We start from the raw sequence: 23,581 nt of genomic DNA, 5'->3' as shown, positions 1-23,581 counted from the left end.
GGCAGCACCCAGCGGGCACACAAATTCACTATTGTGTCAAGTTCAAGGATCCAGCAGAGGTTGGGCAGATGGCCCAGTGATTTCCACGTCTCAGACAGATTCTGGACACCTCCTCATGTAAGGACACCAGTGTGATTTTGCTGTTCGAGCAGAAGCAGAATGTCTTAGAGTGATTGGTGCTGTCTTAGTTGCTGATAGCGGCCTAGTGGCTTTGTTGCCTGATTCACCTAGACTTCAGACATGTTGAATTTAGTCTAATAATGAGTCAAGTAGAGAGAAGGGGTTCTTTAGTTTTGTTTTGTTTTTTTTTAATTTAAAAGTGATTTCCCCTTAAAGTGAATAAAGTGCTAGTGAAAGGGACTGATGGCCTCTCCAGAGACCCATGTTGCACTTGGAAATTAAGTTTTTCCCCACCACCTCCCTTAAATAAAGTGAATGTAGTGCTCATGAAAGGTGCTAATAGCAGTCCACAGTCTGATATTCTAGTCTTGAATTGGTAGTGATTGTTCACATCCCTCTGTTTAACTTTTCCCCCTTCAGACACCTGCTGCTGCTGCTGCTAAGTCGCTTCAGTCGTGTCTGACTCCTAGCGACTCCATGGACTGCAGCCCACCAGGCTCCTCCATCCATGGGATTTTCCAGGCAAGAGTACTGGAGTGGGGTGCCATTGCCTTCTCCCAGACACCTGTTAATGGTGGGGAAATGAGCAGTCTTACATGAGAGACTCCTACTCACTCGGCTCCTATCCCTCAGTGCTGCTTAGAAAAAATGATTCCAGGATCCGTCCCACACCCTCCAAAGCTAGAATACAGCTTTATTTTCTGGTCTACACAGGCCAAGAGAAAGGAAGGCAATGATTTATTGACCTTGGAACTTGGTTGCAAACAACTTTTTCATTAAAGCCACAAAGCCAAATCCTTTTTTGGCTGCATAGTCCATTTTCTTGACCTGAATCACTTCTGGGTCCTTATCTTGACCCATTTCTTTGGGCCTCTGTGGGAATTAGCTATTGCACCATGGGGACTGGGAGACATTTCCCCTGGGGAAGGTGCTTTAGGGTGGGGTTAGGTTCCCAGTGTCTCACTTCTGTCCTGCCCTAAGTTAGGGATGTTCCAAAGACACAAGTGAACCCAAAGTCACAGTACAGACTGATTGTCAACTGCCTACCACTCTGATCCACAAAAGTGCAAAGAAAGAAATGCAATCCCAGTATTCTGGTTGTAGGCCATAGCAGGGAGGATGCCACACATAATGGTGCTGTCGTCCCCGGTGCAGTGGTGTGACAGCTGCCAGACACAGCTCCCTTCTGATCCCACGGCCCGCCTTGCAGACCTCCTACCTGTCAACATCCGTGTCCTGGAGCAGGCTCCCCCACTCCTGCGGTCCACTGCCTAGTCCCTCTTTTCCCCTGGAGTACCCTAGCTATCTTGGGATAGTTCTGGCACTTCAGAGTTAGAAGGAAAGAGAATTTGTCTAACTTTCCTAAATGTTAAAGCTAAACAAAGCACCAAAAAGAAAAACAAAAAAAGATTTACAAAAATATAATGGGCTCTTTCCCCCCCGCCAAGCTCCCCATGTTCTTTGTGGTATATGAAATGTCAGAATATAATGAACAGACTTTATAAACATCAGTGTTTCTTTCCACCCGTATCCATGTATCTAAGCGGCAGCAGCCTACTACTGCCCTTTTACCTCGTAAAACTCCACTCCGTAGAGCCCCATTATAATACATCTGTTTCATCCTGCAACCCCACCTTCCCAAACATATCCCTGCTTGCAATTCCAAAGACACTCTCCAAAAAAATAGACATCTGAAAAAGTGCATCTGTTTATACCCAGTCTATCTGCATATTATTTCTTGAGATTATTACTTTTTTTTTAACCATAAAAAAGATTGCATATTAGCAATATGATGAGAAAAACCATGGGGGCCATTTCTGGGTGGTGGAGGGTAAGTGGGGTGGGTGGAGAAGCACAGAAATGAGAGGGTCTAGAGAGGGGCAGCTGAGAGAGGTCCCCAGCCTGGAGGCGTCAAGATGACTCTCCGTCCTTGGACCTCTGCATCGTCCCATCTCTTTAGTCACTCCCCTTCTCCTCTCTCCACCTTCCCCCATTTCCACCACCCGTGCCTGGGCCGCACGGCCCCCTTGAAGCAGAGGCGAAATGGCTTTTCGGCATGAGTTCACCTGGGCCAGCTTGAAGACAGGGATGGCGTTGGAAGGGGTGTGATGTGGGACACACCAGAGCAAGCTGATTTGTGACTGTTTTCCACTCTGGGAAAAATTGTCCATCACTTCTGTGACTTTTAAAAATTTAAGCAGTTACTAGGCTGATAGGTTAAGAAACAAGTCTTTTGTTCTTGTGGTTTTGCATTAATATTAAGCATGAATATATATCATATATATTACATGGCTTTGCTGCTGCTCTGGGGCAGACTGTATTCTCCTTCCAAACAGGAAAACTGCACAGCCCACGGACTCAAATTTTTGAAAGTGGATTTTACCACTCCCCACTGCTGCGCCCACCCCGAACCCTCCCCTTCCTCCCCGCCTCTCAGTTCCCTTATTAGAAAAACCCCTCCTTCCCCGTGCCACCCCCACCCGAGGTTGAATAGATAGTGCCACATTCTGAGCCATGCATCGCCGCATTTGAGAGACGGCGCACACGCACCTCGCTTCCCCTCCTCCTCCTCCTCCGGCCCTCAGATTCCTGTGCCCCTCCCACTCTGCCCACTCCCAGCGACCCCCAGCCCAGACCCGTCACTGGTTGTGGACGTCCTCCCTGCGGACGATCTTGTAGATGATCCAGTAGAACATGTTGAAGATGAGGAAGGCCATGGGGAAGCCGATGCGGGAGATCTTGTCGATCTTCTTGGCCCGCTGGATGAAGAGTTTTCGCATCTCCTCCGGGGACTTGGATGGTGCCGGAGGGGGGTTGGTCGTGTTGCTGTTGTTGGCGCCCTTGACAGAGATGCCGTCCTTGGCCTGAAGGCAGGCTGGGCCCATGCCGTAGGCCGAGAAGTTGAAGCGGCCCTCTCCAGCCTCATCCTCCTGGAACAGATTCAACATGGGGCTCTACTTAAAATAAGACAGGGGCTGGGCACCCTCCCTGCAGGCACTCCCCTGGGGGCCAGGCCGTGCCCATCTGGCTCGCCCTGCCTCCCAGACGGCACCACTCCAGGCCCCTGAAGGCTCTGTGGCTGGCTGGGGAGTTATGCCTTATAGAGGGGCGCCATCAAGTGCCGAAACAGATGCAAACCAGGGGATAGTTGTGTGGTGTGGTGTCTGAGACCTGCTCAGTGACCTTGGCTCAGTCACCTGTGGCTGTATGACCTTGGGCAGGTCACTTCCTCAGAAGACATCTTCCTGTGACTCTCAGGGTTTTTAATTTCGTTTTTTTCCTTTAAGTGGGGATAAGATTCACTCCACTCCTTTAAGATGCTTTTCGATCATCAGAAGTTGTAGCCGAGCAGATACTCTGAATGCCGTTTTATCAGAAACCCAGAGGACAATTTGGAAAGATCCCCTGCTTTGCCTCTGTTGCCTCCTTGCCCTCTCCCCCACCCCATCCCCCAGGTTTCTGTGTGTGGGTTTGGGGAGAGAGTGAATGGATCAGGAGCGAGCAAGGGCTGCAAGCCCAGGGACCACAGCTGCCTCTTACCTCCATGTTCCTGTATCCCTGGCAGGTGTGACTTCAGACAGGCTCTGGATTTTTATCAAGATTTTCATCTGGAGTTTCTCAAGCCCTTCATCATTTGGCTCCAACTTACCTTTCCAGGCTCCCCGCCTCCCCTGCCTGTGCTCTGCACACCTGCCTGTTGCGTTGCACGTTTTTCAGCCATCACTCGTGCGTTCCCACCTCCTGGCTGCATGCTCACTACCCAAGCGCCTGCTGCCTGACCCACTTCACTTCCCCCTCTCCTCGTCTGGATTGAGGAGACACTCTTGCCTGCTCGCATCACATCTGGCTTTGTGGTTCTTCCTTGTGAGCTCTGACATGGTCCTCAGAGTCTTGCTGAGCTGCTGATTCAGTGTGTGGCTCTGGGGGGCTTTATCGGCCCACACTGCTGACTTGAGAGTGAGCGCTTTGTGGGCAGCTGCTCTGTCTTCTGCTTGTTCCTGTGCAGGGCAGTCTGGGGGCCCTGGTGTCTGTCCAGCTCTGCCTGTGCCACCCCAGCCTGGGCCTTCATCTGGGCTTGTGATGACCTCCAGCCTCGTTTCCCTTCGGCCTCTCATCTCCCCCAGCCTTGCCACCCCTCTGGGTTGTTATGACATGGATCTTATCCATCATCCTTTGCTTAGAACTTTCTTAATAGGCTGCCACTGACTTGAGGATAATTAAAAGCTTTACATGATGACCTGGATTGCCCGTCTGTGGATGCTCCGTTTGACTTTCTGTGCCCTGTGGTGTTTCCATCTATTGGGAAGTGCCACACTCCTCTTGTTCTCTGCTCAGGTGGTTCTCTCTGCTGAGTCTGTCTCTCCCAACCCTGCCCCTGCTTCCAGCCCCTTCTTTTCTGAACTAATTCCTACTCAGATGCCTTCTCTGAGCCTGAGGTTAGGCTCAGTGTCCCTGATGTGTGATCCATACATCAGGATTCTCGGCTTTTCCTTTTTTATTTTAAATCTCCTATCGCATTGTTTTCCTTGATTAACATCTGTCTCTCTCATTACAGTGTAAGCTCTCTGAAGGCAAAGGCAAAGCGCATCATGCTCACTGCACCCTCAACACTAGACATATGAATATATTTCCTGAGAAGGAGCTCAAAACTCTGCAAATGTTTGTTGACCAAATGGTTTACTTGCATATCCAGTCTGTCCCAGCTTCCTTTTTTTTTTTTTTTTAAATTAATTTAAATTAAAATGGTGTTGTATTCCTAGCACCTGGAGGATTTGACATATGAATGCTCAAGACATATTTCACAAACGAGTGAATCTGGTCCAACACCCTCATTGCAGGAAGTGAGGGTAAGAAGGTGGGCTCCAGTACCTGGCAGATGGGTGCTCAACCAGTATTTTTCTGTGGGAAGGACAACAGTAGAGGGCTTGTGCCAGCACTGAGGAGAGGACTGGGGGAAGCTGGCCAAGTGACTGGACCCTGTGCCTGGGAGCGGGGTTGGGTCTGACAATCTTGTTTATCACTCACTGTAGCAATGCGGGGCGGGGGTGGGGGGGGCGGGGAGGGTGAGAGGAGGGTGTGATTGAAAATGTTTTTTCGCTTGGCTCTAGTTATGCAGGTGGAGACTCAAAATTAACTTTCTGTATTGCTTTGGGCAAATTATTTTCTGCCTTCTTCATCAGTTAAACAAGAGTGGGGAGGGGATGGATGTGTGGAGGCCTCATCTGGTTAGAAGGTGATCAATTTTACATTGTATCCAGGAGAAAGGAAATTCCCTAGAGATAACTGGACAAAGCCTGCTATTCCTATTCGAGCCAGCAGATGGCAGCCAACGAATGCCCAACTGCATCTGGAGCTGCGCGGGACTGGAACAGGGGGAATCCGATCGAAGCCAGGGAGGTTGGTAGTGTGCCTGCCCAGTCGGGCTCACAGAGGTTTCCTAATAATCTGACTAATGAGGCTGGCTGGGGAATTCGAGGACCAGATGGTTTCTGCCCAGCAAATGAGGTAACATGGGAGGGTGGTGGGAGTCGAGGAGCCTGGCCAAGATGATGGGCTCAGAGAAACTCAGGCATGTGGCTAGTTCCTCTTCACTCACCATCTGGGGCTTAAAACCCCCTCTGCAAACTTTCTGCTAAAGGGAGGTTTCTGCAGCCCAAGCTAATGTACGGCCAGCCTGCAAGCCACATCCACAGGGCCTTACTCCAAAGTAAGCTGTTTTTTATGGTAAGCCCGATTCTGCGCCTTCAGTTTCTGACATCTGTACCAAGTTCAGAGCCTGTGGGCACAAGGTCACACTAATTCAGATGCACACCAGGGGCCAGGCAGGAGAGACAGTGATGAAGGGAACTGGGGCCGTGGACTGCGTTCCTTACCTAAAGGCATTTGCAGTGAGCCTGTACCATGTGGGATGTGAATCCAGAGGGACCAGAGGCTGTGATGTTTTGAGTGAAGCTGGAAGTGTAATCACTGGCACTGCATTGAATGCTGGCACTTCATTCCAGATTTTTAAGATACTGCTGGTGAACTTAAAGATATTTGCATGGCAAATCTGACCTTCTAGCTACTAGTTTTTGGCCTCTGCCTTGGGGTAAATCTTCGTTCCTATTTAAGATCTAATAAATGCAGGGCTATTTTTATCTGCTTCAGGATGGAGACGCTGATGAACAGATAAGTAGCTGGTGGTGTGTGGTCAGTGTTTTCTGAGATCAGCCGTGGGTCTTGGAAGGCCTCTGTATCTTTCCCATCAGTGCCTCCAAGATCCTGGTCACTTTCCCCTCCTCTTTGTCCTCATCTGCACAGGAGGACTGGATGGGACCCTCTCTGAGAGCTCTTCCAGAACCAACATGCTGTGAGAGAATGAGGAAGGGACCCAGCAGAGGAATCTGATCAAATCTGCACAGTGGCCTTATTCACATTTTACCTGGCCAGAGACAGAGCTTTTGTTTTCCTCTAATACGTAAAACTGGTAGGCATTTGGCAAGGGTGGAGGCAACCTTTGCAAACACTATAGGTCCCACAACGTTACATATCTTCAAGGGGCTCCATTTATATTTTAGTCCATGCACAGAATGCCTGCTGGAGCTATGCCAGGCACAGTCTAGTGACCTGGTACCAGTCAAGTATTTTGGACATAGTCTTCCCATGTAAGCATCTCTGTGATAAATATTGACATTCTTTTTGCAGAGGGAAATGCATAAAGCTGCTAGCCCCTGGTTGGGGAAAAGGGAAAATAGAAGTAAATCTCAGAGACAGTTGTGTTTGGTCAGTTCCTTGCTTAGATTGTGTTAAGAATCAGAGGCTAGGTATCTGATGGACAGTAATGGAAAGACTAAAACCAGGATCTTTCAAGAAGTCCTGTCTGGCCAGCTGCACCCAAGATGTTTGCTTCCGTCTTCCAGTGCAGCTTTTATCCTAACTCTCATGGACAGCCTCTGTCTCGGAACGTCTGCCTGCCGCCTGCGGTAAACTGCTAGAAGTTAATTGAATCAGATTGCTGATGTTTAAGAAACATACTGAGGGAAATGTGTGCCTTTGGATCGTTTTAATTCCTGGTACTTGTGTGGCAGGAACATAACTTAAAGCTATGTTGGGATCTGATTTCATCTTTCACCAGTCCCCCATTGTGCCCATTTTACAGATGTGGATGCTGGTCCCTAGAAGAGGCTAGCTGAAAATCACATAGCAAAGAGAACTCAAGAGGCAGAGTCCTTTGTCCCAGCTCTTGTGGCTGGGTAGACAGCTGCTTTCAGTAGGTCAGTCTAAGGCAGGTAGGGCCTAGGTGTGTGGTGTGGCCAGTGTTTGAGTTCTTGGTTGCCCTCATCTGTAGCTGGAAAAGCTCCCAGGCAGCCTCTCCGTCTGCAGGGTCTCCTTTTTTTATTCCATTAGTTTTTTTTTTTTTTTTTATCCCTTTGTGCATTTGTTCAGCAAATTCCTATTCCACATTCACTATCTATCAGGCCTTGTGGTAAACACCAGGGCTGTATCAGTAGTACTGAGCTAGAGTAGATGTGGTCTCTGACCTGATGGAACTTACCATTCAGTGGATGGTTCACATGAAACAAACCCCTGATTGAATTGTAATTATAACTTGTGTATAGAAGGAAAGAAACTGAGTATCGTCTTGGCTGACAATAAAGTGTCTTTGTGCATATCAGACTAGCGGTACCCCCCTGCTCTGGGTGTCTGAATTGGGATCACTTCCTCTGGCTGATACAGTCCACGCCAGGGCAGGACCTAAGAGAAGAGAGCTTCCTTGGCTGGGGGCCCTTGGATACAACCTGCATGATCACACTTAACAGCCTGGCATCAGCACCTCAATACAGGGCCTGCACCTTGACTAGGGTATCAGGGAAAGGTGCCATAGCTGAGAACTGGAAAATGAGCAGGTTCATACCAAGCAAAGTACACTGGAGAGCAACCGGTCCACTGGAAGAGCAACCTGGGTGGAGAGAACAAGACACCTGAAGTCCTGTGTGTGTGTTTGAGGAACTATGAAAAAACCCAGTGTGGATGGTGCTCAGAGAGCAAGGGGAAAAGTGACGTGAAGATGAGACTGGAGAGAAAAGCAAGTCCTCCGATCCCTAGGAGAAAGGTCTCCTGGGGGAGTGGTTACAGGCTTGGGTATGGAGCCACTTTGCTCCCACAGAGTTAACAGAGATTGGTGACTTTTCAGAGGTGGTCTGCCAGGTTTTTTTGTTTTGTTGTGTTTTTTTTGCTTCACCATATGGCTTGTAGAATCTTAAGCATATGGGATTTTAGTTCCCTGACTGGGTATTGAACCCCAGCCCCCTGCAATAGAAGTATGGAGTCTTAGCCACTGGACTGTCAAGGAAGTCCCTGCCAAGTATTTCTTTTCCTTTTTTTTTTTTTTTTAACTGCCTTTCTTCATTAGGACTCAAACTTTTCAAGTATATAGTAATGTAATATTTTCTTTTCATAACCCTAATGACAAAATACAGAGAAGGAAATGGCAACCCACTCCAGTGTTCTTGCCTGGAGAATCCTAGGGACAGAGGAGCCTGGTGGGCTGCTGTCTATGGGGTTGCACAGAGTTGGACACAACTGAAGTGACTTAGAAGCAGCAGCAGCAGCAATGACAAGATAAATTTGGTATTATTTGCATATTTTAAATGCCTACTTTAATATTTAATTTCAAAGCATTTCTTTATTCTGTCTCTCATAAGGAAAGAGAATTCACTCCAGGGGAAGACTGTGCAGCGTGTCTTTTCTTGAAGGTAGGAAACAAAGGCCTGGAAACTGGACATTCTACTCTAAGATCTCATGTTCTGTGATACCAATTGCTGCTGGAATCAGGCCCATTGAAACAGTGCAGCCTGCTCATAGAAAACACCAGCAAACATCCTGCAGCCTTCCATGCTTTGGGTTTATGGCTAGTTTCTATCTTGGCCCCATCAGTGTTTGCTCCATCAATTCTGTCTTCAAGTGTAACCTGATAATTAGTGTTATTAGTGTTAGAAGAATGAGTGCCCATAAACCCAATCAGGGCTTTATTTATGGGAGGAGAAACTAGGACTTGTGGGACTTTGATCTGTATTTTGTGCATGCTTTATCCACTGAGAAGAATGATACAGGAAAACAAGTATCATAAGACAAGGTTTCCTGGAACTCTTCTGTTTACCACCAGCATTGAGCCAAAGGCCTACCTTGTGATGTCTTCGCTTCCTCCTGAATCGGAGCAGCTCTTTGTGCTGCCGAGACACAAAGTTGACGGCGGCATACTCAAGCAGGGCTGAGAACACGAAAAGCAGGCACACGGCCATCCAAATGTCAATGGCTTTCACATACGATACCTGGGGTGGAGGTAGGGGGAAGAACACAGGAAGATGAGGAGAGAACAGAGTGAAATATTGAGTGTGGAGGAATGTTTTCTGCTCCTTAGAAACCCCCTTCCCCATCATCTTCTGTTGTTTCAGCTGGAATATTAGTATGGAGGGTACAGAAGGAAACAGATGGGAAATTCATCAAGAAGACTGGACAGAATATTGAGAAAAAAAGAACATGGTGCCTAGAAGAGCCCTAAAGAGAAGGGGGATGGTGTGTCCATCATTCTGTCATTGATGGAATAGAATGTGGTGTTCAGATTTAAGGTGATAGGAGAATTTTTACTTAATGGTAAAAGTAAGTGGAGGATGTCAGTGAGAATGGCAGAGCAAGATCTTCAAAAACTCTCCCCCTGCAAAAAGGCAGTGAGGACTCTATAAATGGTCAGAACCAGCTTTTCTCCAAACTCTGTTAATTAATTAAAGTCTAACAGCAATCCTGTAAACATTTATTTGGGAAAATCAGTTGAATCCCAGTAAGAACAGCAGGCTTCATGGCATTAGAAATAACCCAGCTTTATTGAGATATGATTCATGTATCATACACATTTAAAGTATAGAAATCAATGATTTTATATCTTCACAATTATATACAATCATCATCATAGTCAATTTTAGAACATTTTAATCACCTCCAAAAGGAATCTACTATCTTTTATCTATCATTTCCTTATTCCCCCAATTCTCTTCCTCCAATCATGGACATTTTATGTGAATGGAATCATACAATATGTGGCCTTTCACTTAGCATAATGTTTTCGATATTCATCTATATCATAGCATATGTCAGTATTTTATTTTTTATGGCCAAATAATAGTACTCTGTGTGGGTATAACACATATCATTGATCCATTCATCAGTGAAGGACATCTGGATTGCTTCTAGCTTTTGGCTCTTATTAGGAATAATGCTGCTGTGAACTGAAGTTTTTCTGTGGATGTATGCTTTTATTTCCTTTGTGATGTTTTAAGTTGCCCTGTTCCCATCGCCTCATGTGTGGCTCTGTGCTAGTCTTGTAAAGCAACAGCCTGCAGGCACAGTGAACACCAGTATCCTGACAGCCACTGGATGGGGCAGAAGAGAGTAGGAGCTTCTTTAAAGCTGTGTTCTCAGGGAATTGTTATTTGACCTGTTTTATGGTTCTCGGAAAGAGACCACTCACAAGGCTGTCTTTATTTGACCTGACTTGGAGCTGTCCCAAAGTGAGCAGCTTTTTCCTTGAGGGCATTTGTTGAAAACAATCATTGGCAAGTGTTGAACATTACATCAGCCTCAGGCAGTTGGTAACAGTTGAGGCAAACAATTGGTTGATCAAAAAGAATAAAAGGAAAACTTGGGGAATGAGCTGTCCATAAAGCTATGAGATATTCCTGGGAACCAATGTGCATTTTTAGGCCTATGTGCATGTCCGGGGTGACTTGAGAAGGCTCTTAGCTGTCAACTCTGAATAAGCAGAAAGTAAAGGCTACAGCAAAGTTTTAAACTGCTTGGCTCAGTGATATGTCACATTATATTATGTAAATGTATGCTGCTGCTGCTAAGTCGCTTCAGTCATGTCCGACTCTGTGTGACCGCATAGACAGCAGCCCACCAGGCTCCTCCGTCCCTGGGATTCTCCAGGCAAGAACACTGGAGTGGGTTGCCATTTCCTTCTCCAATGCATGAAAGTGAAAAGTGAAAGTGAAGTTGCTCAGTCGTGTCTGACTCTTTGCGACCCCATGGACTGCAGCCTACCAGGCTCCTCCATCCATGGGATTTTCCAGGCAAGAGTACTGGAGTGGGTTGCCATTGCCTTCTCCATGTAAATGTATAATTTTTATCAAAAAGATTTAAGATATACAAAGAAATAATAAAGTATGGTGAATGCAATGTACTGAATGTTTATGTCCTCCCAAAAGTTGTATGTTGAAATCTCATCCCAATATGATGGTATTTGGAGATGAGATCACTGGGAAGTAATTAGGTCACGAGAGTGGAGCCTTCATGAATGGGAGTAGTGCCTTTATAGAAAGAGTCCAGAGAGCCAGCTTGCTGTCTTTCTGCCCTGTGAGGATACAACAGTAAGTCAGCAGTTTGTAACTGGAAGACGATCCTCACCAGAACCAGACTACCCGGGCCCCCTGGTCTCAGATTTCCAGCCTCCAGAACTGTGAGGCAAACTTACGCTATTTATAAGCCACCCAGCTTATGGTACTTTGTTATAGAAGCCTGGATTGATTAAGTCAGGCCCATACAAAGGAGAAAATGCAGTCAAAAAAGGTTGTGCCCAGATATTGGACTTCATACACAAAGACTTTAAATCAGTTATATTTTTAATATGTTCAAAGAACCAAAAAAACCTTGGCTACCCAGCTAAAGAAAAGTATGGGAACAAAGTCTCACTACGTAGAGTATGAGAAGCTACAAAAAAGAACCAAACAGAAATTCTAGAGTTAAAAAGTAAAATAATTGAACTGAAACTTTCACTGGAGAGAATTAAGAACATGTCTGAGTGGACAGAAGAAAGAATCAGTGAACTTGAGGTTATCTTGTCTCAGGAACAGAATGAAGAACAATAAACAGAGCCTCAGAAACGTGGGCTTCCCTGGTGGCTCACAGGTTAAAGTGTCTGCCTGCAATGCGGGAGACCCAGGTTCGATCCCTGGGTCTGGAAGATCCCCTGGAGAAGGAAAAGGCAACCCACTCCAGTACTCTTGCCTGGAGAATCCCATGGAGGGAGGAGCCTGGTGGGCTGCAGTCCATGGGGTCGCAAAGAGTCGGACATGACTGAGTGACTTCACTTCACTTCACTTCAGAAACGTGTGGGGGAATCATCAGGTGGACTAACCTGTGTTTGATGGGTATTTCTGAAGAAGAGAGAGACAGAAAAAAGCAGCAAGAATATCTGAACAAATAATGGCCAATATTTTCCTAAATTTGATGAAAAGCACTAATGTACACATCAAAGAAGCTAAATGTACCCCAAGTAAGATAAACGCAAAGAGTTCCACACCTAGACACACCATAATCAAACTGTTTGAAGCCAAAAAAACAAGAATCTTAAGAGCAGAAAGAGAAATAATTCACCATGTACAAGGTATACTCAGTAAGATTAACAGCTGATTTCTCGTTAGAAACCATGGGGTCTAGAAAGCAGTGGGATGAAATTAAAGATGATCTAAATAAGTGGGAAGATATTCTGTGTTCATGGATTGGAAGACCTAATATTGTTAAGATGTCAATACTCCCCAAGTTCCTATGCAGACTCAATGCATTTAAAACTAAAATTTGTTTTTATTGTCACTGCAGAAATTGACAAGCTGATCTTAAAATTTATATTCATGTTCATATGGAAATGCTAAGGAGCCAGAATGGGCAAAACAATCTTTAAAAAGAACAAAGGTGGAGGACTCACAATCCTCAACTTCTAAACTTACTATAAAGCTATGATACTCAAGAGTGTGATGCTGACATAAAGATAAATTTGTGTGTGTGTGTGTGTGTGTGTGTATATGTATATATCAATGGGATAGAATTGAGAGTCCAGAAGTAAACCCATATTTTGGGGTTTACTTAGTCAAAGCCTATGACCAATATACTTTTGAGAAGGATATGAATTCAATGGATGGAAAGAATAATCTTTTTAACAAACAGTGCCTGGATAACTGGATATCCACATACAAAAGAATGATATCCCTCCCTCATTTCATATGCAAAAATAAACAAAATAGATTGAAACCCTATATTTAGAGCTAAACTATGTAACTCTCAGGTGGTAAAGAATCTGCCTGCAATGTGGGAGACCTGGGTTTGATTCCTGGGTTGGGAAGATTCCCCTGGAGGAGGGTATAGCATCCCGCTCCAGTATTCTTGTTCATGGAGAATTCCATGGACAGAGGAGCTTCCTAGCAGGCTACAGTCCATGGGGTTGCAAAGAGTTGGACATGACTGAGCGGCTAAGCACAGTGCATGAAATTCTTAGAAAAAATGTACGTGTAAATCTTTATGATCTTGGATTAGGTACTAGTTTCTTAAGAATGACACCAAAAGTACAAACAACAATAGAAAATTTAAATTAATTTCCTTAAAGTTACAAACTTTTGTGCATAAGGAACATTTTCAATCAAGTGAAAACCTGTAGAATGGGAGAAAATATGTGCAAATCATGTTCTTAAGAGTTTAAAATCGATAATACACAAAGAACTATTACAACAATAAAGAGAAATGCCCCAATTAAAAAATGGGTAAAAGATTTGAATTGATTCTCCATAGAAGATATAAAAATGGTCAATAAGCACATGAAAAGATGCTAAACATTATTAGTTATTAGGAAAATTCAAATCAAAACTATGATGAGATAGCACTTCACATCTATTGAGATATTTATAATCAAAGAGGTAAAATAACAAACATTAATGAGGATGTGGAGAAAGCAGAACCTTGGCAGTATTATAAAGTGGTATAGCCACTTTGGAAAATAATTTGGCATTCCTCGAAAAGTTGAGTATATAATATACCTATAACTTATATATAATATATAGTATATATTAATATAATGACTATAATGTACCATATAATAATATATCTTTAAGAGTTGAAAATATATGTCCGCACAAAAACCTATACACAGGAAATGCTTGTTCACAGCAGCATTATTTAAAACAGACAAACATGGAAATAACCCAAATGTCCATCAACTGATAAATAAACGAATTGTGATCTATACATGCAACAGAATATTACACAGCCATAAAAAGAAATGAAGTAGCAATACATTCTACAACATATGTAAACCTTGAAAATATTATGCTAAATGAAAGAAGCCAGGCATAAAAGTGCACATATTGTGTGATTCCTCTTAAGTGAGACATCTAGGATAGGCAGATTCAGAGAGGGGAAAGTAGATGAGTGGTTGCCAGAGGCTGGTAGGAGGGGGGAACAAGGAGTGGCTATTGATGAAGATGGGGATTCTCTGTGAGGTGATGAAAATGTTCTGGAATTAGACACTGCCGAGGGTACACAACTTTGTAAATATACTAAATGCCACTGAATTTTATGCTTTGAAAGAGGCAAGAATGTCAGGTTGAGTGTTATTAGCAAACGGAGCCCACTCTCGAGGTCAGTGTTAACAATGGGTGGAACAGAATGTTGAGTCTAGAGTCAGCTATAAGTGAAGGGGACTGTGGTGTAGACTATTCATAGAGCGAGGAGCAGCATGTTGAGCCTAACATAAGGAACAGGAAGCAAAATATTCCTCCTGCTGTTGCAAATGAACAGAGCAGAATGTGCTGTCAGCTGGTAACCATAAACAGAGAGTTTGGTTTCAAGCTTTTATAGTAAATGTAGCAGACTGCAAAGTCTAGCCTTAATGGTACAAGGGGCACATTGTTGAGTTTTCTTGTGAGGATGGATAGAGGAGAGAGTGGTGTCTAGCATAGATGACAATTGAAGTAGAATGTCAGGTCTCACATTAAAAGTTAATGGAATAGTCAGTGTCATGAAAGAAAACAGTGGGGAGACTCTTCTAGATTAAAAGAGTAAACCGTATGCAGTGTATATGTTTATTGGATCTTTGATTGGATCCCTCACCATGTCTACTGATGACAGTTTTTAGACCATTGGGAAAACGTAAAGGTTCTTTAAATTTTGGTGAAATTATGAAATTATTTCTAATTCAGTGATATTATTGTATTAATGTTAATTTTTTAGTTGTGATAATATCATGTGATCATTGTCCTTATTTAGAGGCGAATTGTCATGCTGTCTGTAACCTTCAAATGCTTCAGTAAAAATTGCATCTATCTACCTGCTTACCTAGAGAGAAAGATAAAGACAATGTGGAAAATGATAACTGGAGTTGAGGTGAAGGCTACTAGGTATTCGTTGCTTATTCTTCCAACTTTTCTGCATCAGAACAGAATGTGAAGTGCCGTATTCATTGCCCATGGTGCAGAATGTTGCATTTAGCATAAGGCTGAAGGGGGCAGAGTATGGTTGGTGTCTGGCGTTAATGGCAGAGCACCATGTTGGGTCTTCCCTGTAGCTCAAATGGTAAAGAATCTGCCTTCAGTGCAGGAGACCAGACCTGGTTCTGGAAGATCCTCTGGAAAAGGGAATGGCAATCCACTCCAGTATTCTTCTCTGGAGAATCCCATGGACAGAGAAGCCTGGAGGCTACAGTCCATGAGGTCACAAAGAGGTGGACATGATTGAGCAACTTAACACACACATGTTGGATCTGGTGTTGAGGAATGTGGAAAGTGGCTTCAACGACTGTGGTGAACGCAGTGGAAAACAGCGCCTAGCACTCGATACAGGAGAGTAAAGCGGATTGAGGCATCACGCGCTCATAGTGAATGGAGCCGTGTTGTTACCTCAAGTGTGGGTGAGTGGAGGAGTGCATGGTGTCTGGCATTAATAGTAAATGAAGCAGAACATTCCGTCTAGTGTTAAATGTGAATTAAACAGAATGTGAGGTCTAGTGTTAACGGTGAAAGGAACAGTGCTGCTTTCATCGTCAAATTGACTGGAGGAGGATTAGCGTCTGGCGTTGGTACGAATGCAGTGGGATGCTGTGTCTGGTGTGAGAAGAATGGAACAGAATGCTGGGTCTAGCACAGAGTGCATGGAGCAGAATGTGTATCTGGCATTAGCAGTGTGTGGAGTGAAATGTGCTGAGTGTTAATAGTGAACAGAGCAGAACATGGTTCAAGAGTTAATAGTGAATGTGACAGAAGGTGGTGTTTAACTTTAGAAATGTCAGAATCAGACTGAGGTACTGCAGAAAAGAGTATAACAGGGCAGGCACCGGACTGCTGTCTTATGAAGGACCTGCTGGCAAGGGTGGCCCTTGGTTGACATCTAGAACTTGGATTTTGGGCATCTTCCACTTTCCCTAACTTATAGGCGTGCCCCTCCATGTTTTGACCACTGGTGTAAACAGTGTGGTTTAAGCTGAACACCTGCTTTCCTCTTTGGAGTCTGGAATTTGGGGATGTGGTGGGCAGAGGGTACTTGTGTAACCAGCACCTAATACAAATCTTTGATATTGAATCTTAAATCTCAAAACAATTTCTCTCTTTCTCTGGGAGGAAACTTGTCACACATATAGCTGTATTTTTGTTGCTGGGGTGAGAGTGAGCTCTGTGTGATCCCTCATGGGATGGAGAGAGTGAGGAAGCTTGCACACGGATCCCTCTAGACTCTGCCTGTATCTTTTTCTCTTATCATCTAGCTGTGTATCCTTAATCTATGGATTAAGGATAATGTGTATCTTAATCACTCTAAGGAATCTTAACTGTGAGTTCAACAATTTGTTGAGTCTCTGAGTCCTTTGAATCTTTGTATATGGTGTGGTCTTGAAGACCCCAGACACAAAGTGCCATTGATGGTGAAAGGAGTGGAATGTTGTCCTTAGCACTGCTGTGAAGCGGCTGGAGGAAGTGGAGTTGAGTGTTAATAGCAGATGAAGCAGAATATGTGTCTAGTGTTGGTAGAGAATGGAACAAAATGTGGTTATCTGGCAACTCTACAGAACATGATGTTCTATACAGGAAATGTTCTGGAGGAAAGGTTTCTGTGGATCTGAATGCTGGATCCTGCTGAGTTTAGAGGATCAAGAAATAGTGCCTAATTCCTTGTGCAGGCCTGATCTCAGGCGGGGAAGGGAGACGTGTGTCCTCCATGTCTGTCCGGGTGCTCTGTGCTCTTGGGCGGTGGGACTTACCTTGGGCAGGGATGCTCGAGAGCCGGAGCTCTGGGTGGTCATGGTGAGCACAGTGGTGATGCCCAGGCCCACACGGGCGGGGGCAGCATCCATGTTGATCCAGAAGGAGATCCACGAGAGGATGACAATGAGCAGGCTGGGGATGTACATCTGGATCAGGTAGTAGCCCATCTGTCGCTCCAGGTGGAACCGGGCCTCGATGCAGGTGAATTTGCCTGCAGGAAATTAGAGTGGGAAGGCAAAGTGGCCTAGTGGATAGGAACAAGGCTCTGAGGTCAGAACAGTCTCGGCTGGAATCCTGGTCCAGCCTCACACTAGCTGTGGCCTTGGGTGAGCGTTTGAATCTTTCTGTGTCTCAGTTTCCTCATCTATGGCAAATGAGGGATGATGATGATGGTAGTAAATAATAATGACACCAACCTCACATGGCTACTCATGTTTACTGCGATGGCAAATGAGATGGTAAAATGAGTAAAGAACTTAGCACAGCCCTCACAAACCATCAGTGCTCAGAATGTCATTCGCCACCAGCCTCATCATGTGATTATTTGATACCTACAGGGAGAAGGTCAGCCTCTGTGGTCTGCCCTTCACCGTGCAGCCTGTTTCCACTCCACTTCCCTTCTTTCTTCACCTCACCCATGACCCCTACACTCCAGCCCTTGCCTTGAACATCCTCTGTACTTTCACACTTCTGAGTTTTTGAGCCTGATAATCCCTCTGCCCGGAATGCCCTTCTTCCGCCCCACAACCCGCCAAGGAATCCTGCCTCTCCTGTTTAATGGTGACATCTCCCCCAGGCAGGGCTTTCCCCATGTCCCTTCAGCTCTGTTCACGTGAGCATCGGATCCTTTAAGGCGTAGTACACTGAGCAGGCAAGTCGACCTCTCTCTCTCTCTCTCTGTCCTCAGCACCAGGCTGTGGACAGCTCCTCTCCCAGTCTGCGTGTCCCTTGAACTGGGCCAGGCCGTCCCCTGGTAGGTCTTGGCTCCAGTCCTTGACACACAATTGCCAGGGGAATTTTGTACAGTTCCCTGGACTGCACCTTCCGTGTGGTCAGGGCCTTGCCAGTCTTTTCTCATTGAATCCACAGAACTAGCCCGGAACTCAGCTCTTACTTAAATGTGGGTAATGAAGGGCCACTGAGATAATGAATGAGAAAAACGCTGTGGTGTATGAGAGCCGGCTGTGATTATTTGATACCTGGGGACTCACTGGCTCTTGGGACCCATGGGCCCTGCATCCTCCAGTGAGGAGGGCTGATCATGGCCTTGAGCATCCCCAGATATTGGTAATTTGGGGGGCCTGGAACCCAGTTCCTTTGGAGACTGAGGGATGACTGGCCTGCTCTCTCTCTGAGTCTCAGCTTCCCAGGGATGAAGAGAGTATTTTTGAAGTTTCTAGGATATCTATCTCCGAGGTCACTGGAAAGGGACACCTGTCCTAAACAGAGCAGAACCCAGGCTGCCTGCTCTTTTTCTGGGCCTTCCACTTGCATCAGAACGCACAGTGGTTTCCCTCAACTCCTCGCCCTCACCTCCTCGTCTCCTTGGCCCCTGTCACAGCCTGTCATGTGCCTCCACTTCACTGGGCTGCGTTCAGACAGCAGCCCCCTTGCCCCCCACACACAGCTGGCATACTGACTGGCTGCCTTTTGTCTGCAGTGTTCCATAAGCTCCTTCCCTGCCTGAAACAGGGCAGGCGAAGCCAGTCTTGGTCCTGCCTCAGTTCATTCCTGTGTTCATTCTTCCAGCAAAGCCTGGGCTAGGCATGGGAGGTAGAGAGCTGAGATAGAGAGTGGGCTTTTCCCTTCTCCCCTCATAGCTCACACTCTAGGGGACCCTTTCCAACTTCACTGCTTACTAATCCTCAGTGCTGGCTCGAAGCTCTCTCCCGAGATCTAGTGGGAACATCATCTGCTCTTGCCCTCTGAGAAGTGCCAGCCGCTCTGTGACACTGCTAGATGTCCTGCCACTGCCAGCTCTCCCTTCTGCCTTAGGTTCTACCCTGAGCTGAGCACACTGCTACCTGGAAGAAAGACTGTGTCTCCCAGTTCCCCTTGTCGTGAGCCGTGGTCCAAGCTCAAGCCCCAGGACTTCAGGAGGAAATGGTGGGAGCCACTTTTGGTTTCAAGGGATGTTCCCTTAACCCCTGGGTAATAAATGCAGAACTAGATCCACCATGGGTGCCTCATAAGACCCACTGAAACGGTGATGGCATGAAGGTTTGCAGTGACCTCTGGCCCTGGCTGCAGCAGGGTGGGACCCGAGGAGGGTGGCCCCTTGTGCCTACCTGTGTTGTAATGCTTGGTGCAGTATCTCAAGTCCTTCTCCTCTTTCAGGATAAACTGGGGTAGAGTTAGTCCGTCTGCCACCTGCACAGCCCCCTGCTCCTGCCACTCAAAGATGAGGTCGTTCATGGTGTATCCAACTGGGATGGGATCAGAAGGAGGAGAAGTCACCACCTGGAAGCTCTTATTTGAAGCATGTCGGGGGTGTTTAGGGTTAGAGGTGAAGAGGCATCGGACCCTCAGTGGAACTCATGAGACTACATTGCTTTATTTCCCACCCTCCTCCTCCCATGGGAGGTTAAAGCTGGCTTAATTGCTTGTGTTTACTTCACAACCCTGTTACCTCTCTCGCTCCTCCCAGCATCCCACCTGAGCATCCCAGCTCTCAGTTCTGTTGTCAAGTTCAGCTGACCTCTGCTGTTTTTGGCCTGTGCACCATCCTTGCAAGCACATCTCTCCCCCCCACAACCCCCAGGGAATAACTGTATGGATTGCTGTCATGGTGGGGCTGTCAGTTGGGGGACAAGGTCTGAGATGGTGACTCATTTAGGCCAATCAGACTCTCTGCCCCAGAACCTTGACTCCTGAGTAAAGTGATAGCAGGTTGGGAGCTGGCTGGTGCTGACTCTCCTTGGAGGTGCTGCTCCAGGGAATGGTCTGTTAGTTCCTGTTGCCTAAATGCTCTGCCCTGGTTCTTGTACTTTAGCTTCTCCTTCAAATCTGTGAGGAGTTTGAACCCCTGTGCCCTTCCACTTAATTCCAGTCTTCAAATTCGTCAGATTGGTTTCTATGTTTCCAGTCAAGTAAGTGAGCTACCACATTGGTTAAAATCTTGGTTCGCCTGTGATCTCCTCCATAAAGCCTTCTCTGTATCCTGTCTCCTTCCCAATCAGAAGGAAGTGCCCTTTCTGCCTTGAGGTCACAGCATTTTGTACATCTAACCACACACTTACCACTTGCTGCTCTGCATTAGAATTATTTGTGTGGACAGACATCTCTCTCTCCTGCTGGAATAAGCAACTCTGGGAGTTTAAGGACTCTGACTTATGTAAGCTATTACTTCTCTATTCCTGGTGAGCATGTTCACAGAGGACATGGAATAGTGCCTCTTTGGAGAATGCTGCTGGCTCTAGAGCTGGACCTGAGTCAGACAGTGTAAGGGAAGTTAAGTTTCTGATGCACTTTCCAAGAGCAAAGCCCCTCATCTGGTATTTTGGACTGTTACAGTATGGCAACCGACTCCAGTATTCTTGCCTGGAGAATCTCCATGGACAGAGGGGACTGGTGGGCCACAGTCCATGCGGTTGCAAACAGCTGGACATGACTGAGCAACTAAACATAGCACACAGCACAGTAATCTCCTGGGGTCCAGGGGTTAGGAGCAGCTGTGTGGGGATTTCTGCTGGTCCCATGGGTAAAGGAGGATCTGATTTTTTAAAATAGAGGCCTCATGCAAGGGACTCACAGCTTTCCAGTTGCATAATGCACGTCTGGACATCCATGGGGAAATTCTTCAAGTCCATGGGGCAGGCCAATGTCAGGGTGATCCTGGGAAGAGAAAGGAGTTGAATAATGCTGGATCCACAGACCAGGGAAGTTGTGCCTCCATGCTAGTTACTACCAGTGAATTAGTTATCTAGGAGAGGGCAAGGAGGTCATGGAACTAAGCGTTTATTGAAGTAATATATGCACGTTTCCATATGAGAGAGAGAAAGGAGGTTGCCTCTAGTTCCACAGAGTCTGTGGAACTTCTGGGCTTCTTTGGTGTCTGTCTGGCTTCTAGAAACCTGCCTTTAGCAAGTGCCTGAGGCCTGGAGACCCGCATCCTTACTCTTCTGCGGAGCTCTTGGGTACGGACAAAGCCTGACTTTTAAACTGAGCGCGACCAGGCCTTAGGCATCCCCAGGTGCATCTGGAGCAGGTGTGTAGGTGGTTCTTGGCTCCTCCCTTCACACACTCATCAAAGGTGATTTCCAAGAGGCCCCCGGCCTTCTCGGTGTCCAAACGCAGCTGATTCCCATCTGCGGGCTCCTGTTGGGCTCAGCTGGGAAGCAGTGGTTGCCCCAGGGCTACCTGCTGTTGATTTTGGGTTGTTCAACCCTGGCAGGGGCTGCAGTCTCAAGCAGAGGGAGTCCCCTTAGCATAATCCGAGGTCTGCAGCTCAGCTGAGAGGCAAGGCTTCAGCTTGAAGGGCTCTGCCAAGTCCCAGGCCGCTGCTGCAGGGAGTGGAGAAGAAAGACCAGTGGAGGCCAAAGAGACTTCAGTCGACAGGCCAACTCCCACATTTGACAGGTGAGAAAACCAGGGTGTAGAGGAGGCCAGGGAGTGGCGCATGTCAGTTCACAGCAAGCTGATGGCTCAGCCAGGACTCAAAGCTGTTGCTCCTGGCCTCTGGATTTTGAACTCATGTATTTGCTGACGGCTTTCTAGCACTGCTGTCCTGAAAAGCCAACCTCAATGTCCAAAGACCCCTAACTGGTAGTCATGTGGGGCTTAGCTGCCAGCACCTTGGCCCCACATGGTGAGGCACACAGCCCTGGGTGGATGCCCCCCTCCAGCTTTTACCCACGGCTGTGGATGTGGGCCCTTTAAGTACAAGGCAGAAGCGAGGGAGGGAAAGGAGGGAAAAGAGGGAGTGGGAGGAGGATGGGGAAGGGAAAGGGCACGCTGTTGAATTTCTGCAGATAAAAGCTCTAAAGTGGGGCAACTGTCACACTGGGTTAATTTCCTGAAGTTGAATGACCTTGGAACATCACTTTCTGCTGATTTGTCCTTCTGTCATGCTGCACTGGGGCTTAGCTTCCCGGAGATGTGAAACTAGCCTGGCTGCAGCAAATCCCTAGCCAGCAGGGCCTTGGTGGCCGTCCTGAGCCTGTCACTCTTCCAGTCTGGATGTGCATGGGGTGGGGTGGGCAGCAAACTAACAAGGCCATGTGGGCCCCTGATTCCTCCCAGCCTGCCCTCCCGCAGTGCCTCCTTTCTCTCCTGAGGTCCTTGAGTCCCCCTCCTACCCTGTCTGAGTCAAGTCACACTTTGGGATTAGGGCCTGTACGGCTTCTCCTATGGGCCTGGACACTTAAAGCTCGTCTCCTGATAGAATTCAAAAGATATATTCCCCTGAGGAACTGGTGGAGACAGGGAGGCATTTAGGACCAGTGCCCCTTTAAGCTCTTTGAAATAGAAATATGTTCATCCAATATTTGAGTGCCTGTTGAATGTTCTTCTAGGCTCAGAGTGGGCATTAGATCCACACTAACATAGTAGAATTTAGGTTCTGCTACTAAATAGCTGTGGGAACTCTGGCAAGTTGCTTAAACTTTCAGATCTTCACTTGTCTAATCTGTAAAATAGGCATAACAAAACCTGCTTCATAGAGTTGTTGGGAGGATTAGAAATCATACGTGGTAAGTCCCAGCCTAGTGGGTAAATTCTCAGGGAATGATGCATAGTAAGAATATTACATGGACATTGGTTCTTCCCTCCATGCCTTGCAGGAGGAGACTGGGAATTAGGTGGGATGGGGGGTGCAGAGTGTGGCAGAAAATTCTGAAGGTTTGACCCCAACTAGTGTCTGCAGGATACCTCCCAACCTGGAAAGAGGGTCCCAGGTTCTTAAAGTCAATGCAAGGAATAGAGGGTAGAAAGGTTTTATAATCAGGACGGAGCATCCCTGGTTTATACCTGTGAGCAGCACTGTCCACCCGGCAGGCCATTTATGTTGAAGTTGCTGTGATTTTTCAGACTTCGTGCCTTTGCTCCTGCTATTTTTTTTTAATTATGTAAAAAAATGTAACATGAGATCTACCCTCTTAATGCATGTTTTAGTGTACTGTCCAGTATTACTAGGCACACTGATATACAGCAGCTCTCTGGAACTTATTTATCTTGAGTAACCAAACATTCCTGGGGTGGGCATTGACTTCGAATACTCTTTTCCCATCTTGTTTTACTGAAATGCTGGGGAAGCTTGGGGGCCTGGTTTTAACCCTCCCTCTTTGGCTGCTTCCTTAGTCTCCCTGGTTATAATGAACCATGGACTTCTAGAAGCTCCCATGGTGTTTGATTCTTTCTTGCTGATTGTAAGTGGCAGAGCAGGCTCTGCCTGTTCTGCAAAGGCATTGGGT

General features: G+C 46.4%; 1 protein-coding gene across 1 annotated transcript in view; it reads right to left on the bottom strand.

Annotated features, from left to right (window-relative positions):
• Positions 1-2,759: 2,759 nt before the first annotated feature.
• The window catches only part of GLRA1 (glycine receptor alpha 1), a 50,128-nt gene continuing 29,306 nt past the window's right edge, over positions 2,760-23,581 (bottom strand). The window contains exons 5-9 of the mRNA XM_044948708.2: positions 20,923-21,005; positions 19,460-19,597; positions 17,168-17,382; positions 9,285-9,431; positions 2,760-3,050 (exon numbers count right to left, since the gene is read on the bottom strand). Of these exons, the coding sequence (XP_044804643.2) occupies positions 2,760-3,050; positions 9,285-9,431; positions 17,168-17,382; positions 19,460-19,597; positions 20,923-21,005 (874 nt within the window). The remainder of the gene's footprint in view (positions 3,051-9,284; positions 9,432-17,167; positions 17,383-19,459; positions 19,598-20,922; positions 21,006-23,581) is intronic.

This window comes from Bubalus bubalis, chromosome 9 (genome assembly GCF_019923935.1).
Source record: "Bubalus bubalis isolate 160015118507 breed Murrah chromosome 9, NDDB_SH_1, whole genome shotgun sequence".
In the NCBI taxonomy this organism is placed as follows: domain Eukaryota; kingdom Metazoa; phylum Chordata; class Mammalia; order Artiodactyla; family Bovidae; genus Bubalus; species Bubalus bubalis.
This window is presented reverse-complemented; position numbering and strand designations above follow the sequence as displayed.